Raw genomic sequence first — 7,029 nt, forward strand, 5'->3', positions numbered from 1 at the left:
CAAACATTTTTGCAGCACTAAACACCAAGACTTTTAAATGTCCCAGTTCCTGAAATCAGCAGATGACGCACTGGGACCAGCGCTCGCGCACGTTACGTCATATACTCCAAACCAGCATGTAATTCACGTGCGGCCCTATAGCTCAGTGGTTAGAGCACTGGTCTAGTAAACCAGGGGTCGTGAGTTCAATTCTCACTAGGGCCTAACTATTGGCGGGGCGGACAAAGTGTCCCTGCGGGGACACGACTGAAGACACGTTATTACCCAGCGTCCTCTGAGGCAAGAACAGGACCTTCTGTCACATGACTGCTTTATGACGTTGACACATATCAACTCTCGGAAGAAGGTTTTTACATTTTAAACCGGTCCCATCAAATAAAGGCCCGCACTAACATTACTTTTAACTCTTAACTACTTACTTTCACATGCGATTCATGTGAATCAAGGTGTGAAACCTGCAGGGACGACATGTCAGGACAACAAATGATAGTTATATAAAAGTAGCGTTGAATGGAAATACAACTACGATCACAGTATTGAGCAAATCTTCTTCTTCTTTTCCGACAAAACAAACCCACCAATTTTGTTCAGCTGCTTGTTGTCTGACTCAGTTCACATTTTGTGTGTTACATATAAAATAGAAAAATAATGTAAATTCCCAAGAGCAAAGGAAAAGTATATGAAAAGATGATTTTACAGATTTCAGTTTATTAGCCAAATGCATCCCAATTAGATCTCATACGGGCCGGACCGGTTAAACCAACACTGTAGTTTTATTCATAATTAGTGAAACATGATCAAGAGCTTTGGATCTTTCTAGAATTGTGTTTCCATCATGAGAGTTTATTCAAACATTTGACAATTTTCACACATTTACCAATCATGCGATGAGCTGAATTGGATCCTTTGTCTGGATACAGTTTATAGACTAAAGTCATGAGGCCTCTAAGTTCACTGTTCACACAGGAAACAGTGCTGTCTTTGGAGGGATCATTTGATTTAGTGTATCACATACATATTAAATATATATAATATCCTTGGTTTTTATGAATTGTATTTAAAGGTTAAAGCAAATGATCATGAAGGAGGAGCTAACATTTAGCCACAATTATTGAACACATACATATAGTTCCTTATTTGATGCTTTTACTACCAAACTGGATGGAAGGAAATGGTGAACGTTTATCTTTAGTGGCACCTTCAATTTTCCTCAGAATAAGTCAAGATCTCATGCAAATGTTTTATATAATAATCAATATTACGCTATTCAGCTCATTGCTTGTGAGGAGTTTAATCCTAAAAAAATACCTGGCTTTCAAAGTCAACTCCATTTGTCTGGATAAGTAAAACAGAGGCCTAATGTCTGAGTGTGTTTTTGTCATCGCTGGCTCATGTTTTAGATGTTTTTGTGTCCTTCGAAGAGACAACAGCTGTAAAAAGACAAAACAATCTCCTGACTTATGTCTTATTTTAAATAATCACAAGTCTACAGTGCTTGGGATGTATAATACAGTCAATTCTAAATGAACACTCAACATGTTTTAGTTTGTTCAATCAGAAGTTTGTTTATATCTAGAAAGGATTCAGATTGATTATTTTATATTATATTGATCATATAAAAGTATAATGATTCCAATCCAACTGTGGACAAGATAAAATGTTCAGTGAATACAATATGAATAAAGTAAAATATTTTAATGGCACTTTATATACACAATGAATATATACATATGCATTTATATTACATACATAAACTATTGAACAAGGGTAAGAAATCGTTAAATACACAGCTGCCTTGGTACAACATTCTATTTGTACACAGCAACTGGTATTTTCTTCAGTCATAAGTAATAGTTTTAAATAAGTTTGAGGTATTTATGGCATGATTACATGTATAATAATGTGTCTTTTTCTATTTACAAAGCAGCAATACACGGAGTCACTGGACCATCAGGGCCTCGGCAACAGAGGTCTCCTCCTCCGTCACCACGTCCCAAAGAGCTGGACACGAAGCCTGGGAGACAGAAGGAGTAAAGAGTCAGTGTCCACAACGCTTCGTCAAAGAATCATTTAGAGGAAGAGTTCCAGAGTGAGAACATTTACACCACTCAGTTAGCTTAGCTCAGCAGCCAACAGGAGTTATTTAAAGTCTTCACCTCATCTCTTAATGAAGGCGACAGGAAGTTCTCTGCTGGGGACCAAAAGCCCCGAATGGATCACGTCCAGCGGCTCGTCATCCGTCGCCACCACCTCGTAGTCTCTCACCAGCTGTAAGGAACACGCAGTCGGGTCAGAGACGGGTCAGAGTCGGGTCAGAGTCGGGTCAGAGTCGGGCCGACGGGAGCTTCAGGGTGAAAGCGGGCCCGACCTTACCCAGCACATGGCCAGCTGCAGCTGCAGCTCCGCCAGCCGGCGGCCGATGCACATCCGCTTGCCGATGCCGAAGGGCACGTGGGCGAAGGGGTTGATGGTGTTGTTCTCCCGCAGCCAGCGCTCCGGCTTGAACTGCTTCCCGTCCTCAAAGTACTCCTCGTTGGAGCCCAGCGCGTGGCTGTTTATCATCAGAACCGTCTGCAGGGAGGAGTTAAAGAGCGATTAGCGACATATAGAGTGCAGGAGTAAAGGCTCTGACAGTTTGAAGCAAACACTTCCAGACTTTGTACAGTGGGATACAACCATGTAACCGTGTCAGTGTAGGTAGACAGGAACTAAGCCACTTACCCCTTTGGGAATGGCATAATCTCCCAACACAGTGTCTTTGTCCAGGGTCCTGCTGGTGAAAGGGACTGATGGCGATAACCTGCAAGGAAAAAAGAAAAGCACATGGGAATACGGCCTCAGTGAAGCTGGTGCAAAGCATGACACACACTTCTAAGCCGTTAAACACACTCCTCATGTTGTGCATGAGTGAGAGTGAGCTATAATCTCTCGTTTCGTGGCGTTCGCCTCCATCCACGTGCACGAGAGGGAGGGCGCAGAGGGGTCCTTTGTGCCCCATGTTGTTGAGTCACGAGTGTGATTGTTGCCCCTTAATCTCCGTGGAAACCCCGGAGTTAAATGTGTTTGCAGCCAGTCTGCAAACAGCACACTCATTTCAGTGCCTTTAAGGATTGCCGTTAAGAACCCTACTGTACCTCATGGACTCCTTGAGGCAGGCCTTGAGGTACGGCATGCTCTTGATGTGCTCTCCACTGGGGTCCTGGCCGGGAGGGACCACCTCTCTGATCTCCTCCAGCAGCTTCCTCTGGGCGCCGGGGTTACGCGACAGGTTGAAAATAGCCCACAGCATGCTGTTGGCGGTCTGAGGAAGGCAAACAGAGGGAGATGTCACTGACTGAGGCAGCTCGTCTGAGTGCATTCCTGAGGGGTGTGTGGGGTCCCTGAAGGCCTCCTCGGTTACATCCACATCACATTCACGCTCCGCTTCAGAGGCGCCGGAACCGCAAGCACCTGTTTGTTTGAGCCTTTCACTTTGAATGTGCGCCTTTGGAGGGGGGGGGGGGGGGGTTAGGGGGGGAAGGCGGCGCTTACCGTCTCCACTCCTCCGATCTGCAGCTCCGTGATGGCCGCGTACAGCTCCTTCTTGGAGAGACAGCTCTGGTGTAAGATGTCACCGATCAGGTCGTCCGGGTCTCTGACGGCGTTCTTCTTCAGCTTCTTGTCGATGTAGACTTTGGCTGAGGGAACGTGAGGAAGAGTTAATCCACGCTGCCTGCTGTGGTCCACATGGTACAGGTTTCCGTGGTTACTGACTGTAGATGATCAAACATTTTAAAACGTAGGCCCTTGGTTTGGTTTGTTGAAGCAATGAGCTGATTGATTAATCAAGTAAAAACTAAAATGAGACATTTCAAGTGTCCATCTCTGCTTGTAATATGGATGAAGTGACCTCAGCTTTAAAATGATCCCATGTTTGAGGAGCACAACCCCCCACCCCCACCCCCCCTTCTGCTTCTACAAATATTTGGCAGATGTGTCTGCCTGCTGTTTATTCAGAGTGCACAAGTACACAAAAACACAGAGGCACTCGGGTCAACCCCCCCCCCCACCGGCCCCTGAGTACCTGTGCTGAAGATGCGGTCCCACGCTGCCGTGTGGTCCTGCCACGTTTTGGTGTTGAGGGTCTTGTGGAGCTCCACCGGCGTGATGATCATGACGCCGAAGGTGCTCATCATCTTCACAGGCAAAGAGGGCACAGGGTTCAAAGCGGGTCGTCACACACGCTGGAGGGTCACCGCTGGAGCGACGTACTTACTGTTTTCACGGCAGTGATGAAGTTCATGGCTTCCTCGTTGACTTCATCCTGCAGGAGACCAAACCTCTTGTCGTAGAGGACGAGGCAGATGGCTGCAGGACAAGGACAACTTTACAAATGCATATTCTACAACTGTTGTTATAAAGCATCTTTATGAATATCAACTAATAATATACGATATATAATATAATATAAGAGTGGAACTTACTCTCAAAGGACCATTTATTCAGCTCGAAGTACAAGTCCTCGATCTTCCCACTGACGTTCTTTTCCCCGATTCTTCCCACGAAGTCCACCAGCACCTTCATTCACGGACACAAGCGGTGAGCCGCGGACCCCCGACCCGAACACACGTGATCTGTGGGGCCGACAGGCCGAGCTTCTCACCTCGTTGATCTTGCGATCGAGCTTCACCACCTCCGTCGGCTTCATGAGCTTCTGCTGGAAGGCGCTCCTCACCCTCTGCCAGTCTTCCCCCTCCCTGCAAACACAGCGCCGGCTTTAACACCCCGGCGTCCTTCCATCGCGTGATCTCATCCTGACGCGCGCGTGTACTCACAGAATGAGGAGCCCGTACGCCTCGTCCCTCATGTCCCTGTAAGCCGTCCACGGTTTGATCTCCAGCCTCTGGGGGTAGTTCCCCTCCTTCCTGTAGAGCGCCTCCAGCAGGCAGGGCGCGCCGATGTGCACCGACTCAAAGGAGCCCAGCTTCATCCGGAAGATCTTGCCGAATTTCTTATGATAGTCAACCTGAGATCACATGTAAGAATACATCAACACACGGCAACAGATTATCGGGACAGAGGCTGTGCGTCGTGGTCGGAGCTACTGTACCAGCGCCTCGTGCTGCCTCGTCAGCCCTCCTTTGCGCAGCAGTTGGAACAAGCTGCCGACCAGCGGCCAGTTGGTGGGACCTGGGATCGCGTCCAGGCCGCGCGCCCTGGAGGCGGCGTGCGGGCACCCCGCAGCCTCCGCAGCATCCTTCTCCTCCAGGACGCACACCGACGACGTGGGTTTGAAGTGCTGCATCCCGACGTGCTTCTTCTTCAGAAACTCGACGATCTGAGGGACCTTTTGGATCTGCACCCTCATCCTGAAACTTTAAACCTAAAAATAGCTGAATTCTTTATCGTTCAATAGTGGCTCTTGTTCTTTCCCCTTCGTGTCCTTTTATCTCGGGGAGTTTCTCACCTCACCAGGACATTTATACCCTCAGAGTGTTTATTCCTGCGTAAAGTGGACCAATCAGCGGCCGGTGCTGCATGGTGTGGCCGGCGAGCCCACCATTCATTTATCCACTTTGGAAAGGTCCTATGACCCCGGATAGACCGAGGAAGTCCCCCCCCCCCCCGCCCCTCGCCTTATAAATAAACAGATGGGGCAAATCAGAGGTGACGCGGTTCGCTTGAACCGCGTTACAGAGCGACCCGTGGTTTGAAAAAACGAAACTTTGGCAGAGCAAATACTACTGTCACACTTCTGCACCGTGGAGCAAACATTTAACAGATTGCAGCGTGTGTGTGTGGGTGTGTGTTTGCTTTGTTGTTTTCTCTTTGAAGTTACCTGGGCTTTTTCTATAGGGATATTTTCCATTTGTATATTTATTGTAATTTCACATATTATTACTACTTACATTATACAAGCTCTTCATCTAAGTAGAAATATAAATAGTCTTCACCAATATCCCCAGAATCACGTCCTTTAATAAAAGTGTCCTCTTTAAACTGTCAAAGTGTGAAACTACCTCACACATCATGTGAAGTAAGAAGACGAACGGCTCATCCAGGGACAACTAGTGTTGATGTTCTCCTCCCCACAAAAGGACAAACCATTATTGTGATGTTGCACCTTCTAAAATCGATGAGGCAGAAGCTGAAATATCCAGATTATTAGTGCGAACAAAACAACCTCTGGATCCTTCACCTCTCAACCGCTGTACTTTGCATTGCTGAAGAAGCCGTAGTATTAATGCTTTCATAATAATACTTTCATATATGAAAGGAGCAGGTTATTTAACAGAGTCAGACGTCATCATAATGACCCTTTGAACAACATCTTTCCCCAACCCTGTAAACTGTGTAAACTAAAACCAAAAAATGATGTGACATTTTGTCTTTGAAATAAAGTTGTCACGCTTAATGTCACACTTTGTTAAAATGAAATGGTGAAGTTTTTTTCTGTCTTCCCTGTTTAGTAACCTATTCGTGTTTGGGGAAGGGTTTTCCTGTTTTATATATTGATGATTTAGAGCAGAACAATATGAGACAGCGTCAGTTTTCTGTGTTTTACTACATGAAGCAGCTTTGTCACGCGAGGAAACGCTGGACGCTCCGCAGGGTGCAAGTCATGGAGAAAACATGTTTTCTCCTGATGTTCTCTTGAGCAAACAGTCATACGCAATACGCTCCTGTGTGACCTCGTGTGAGTGACGGCGTTTACCGTAATAAGCCAGTAAACAGAGGACGTGTGTGCGTGTGCTGTGTCTGTTCAATCAATTATTACCTGTCACCCTACTTTCTGTTGTAATTTCATGGTGTGTGTGTGTGTGTGTGTGTGTGTGTGTGTGTGTGTGTGTGTGTGTGTGTGTGTGTGTGTGTGCCACTGCTGTTTTTGGGAGATTCATGGGGAAAAGATATTTTGAAAGAAATTGCAGTTGTGGCAGTTCATTCAAACATAAATATACTGCGTGGCAAAGTTGAACAAATTCTCAAAGGAACATGACGCACAAAATAGACTAATTGTCCTCATTCAGTTAGAGATCAACACTTATGTGA

The 7,029-nt window shown here is 46.3% G+C and overlaps 1 protein-coding gene and 1 non-coding gene across 2 annotated transcripts; one reads left to right on the forward strand and one right to left on the reverse strand.

The window, feature by feature from the left end:
• Positions 1 to 131: 131 nt before the first annotated feature.
• trnat-agu (transfer RNA threonine (anticodon AGU)) lies at positions 132 to 204 on the forward strand. Its single transcript has one exon. It is a non-coding gene; the product is annotated as a tRNA-Thr (tRNA).
• A 1,476-nt stretch (positions 205 to 1,680) lies between these two features.
• Positions 1,681 to 5,544, reverse strand: LOC119194098 (1,25-dihydroxyvitamin D(3) 24-hydroxylase, mitochondrial). The gene is made up of 12 exons (XM_037448177.2): positions 5,090 to 5,544; positions 4,815 to 5,005; positions 4,643 to 4,736; positions 4,464 to 4,557; positions 4,256 to 4,347; positions 4,064 to 4,175; positions 3,532 to 3,677; positions 3,135 to 3,301; positions 2,722 to 2,800; positions 2,374 to 2,571; positions 2,157 to 2,268; positions 1,681 to 2,014 (listed from the first exon to the last, which is right to left on the reverse strand). Exons 1-11 carry the CDS (start codon positions 5,345 to 5,347, stop codon positions 2,158 to 2,160), a joined length of 1,542 nt encoding a protein of 513 aa, XP_037304074.1. The 5' UTR covers positions 5,348 to 5,544; the 3' UTR covers positions 1,681 to 2,014; position 2,157.
• Positions 5,545 to 7,029: the final 1,485 nt, after the last annotated feature.

Source organism: Pungitius pungitius, chromosome 8, assembly GCF_949316345.1.
Source record: "Pungitius pungitius chromosome 8, fPunPun2.1, whole genome shotgun sequence".
In the NCBI taxonomy this organism is placed as follows: domain Eukaryota; kingdom Metazoa; phylum Chordata; class Actinopteri; order Perciformes; family Gasterosteidae; genus Pungitius; species Pungitius pungitius.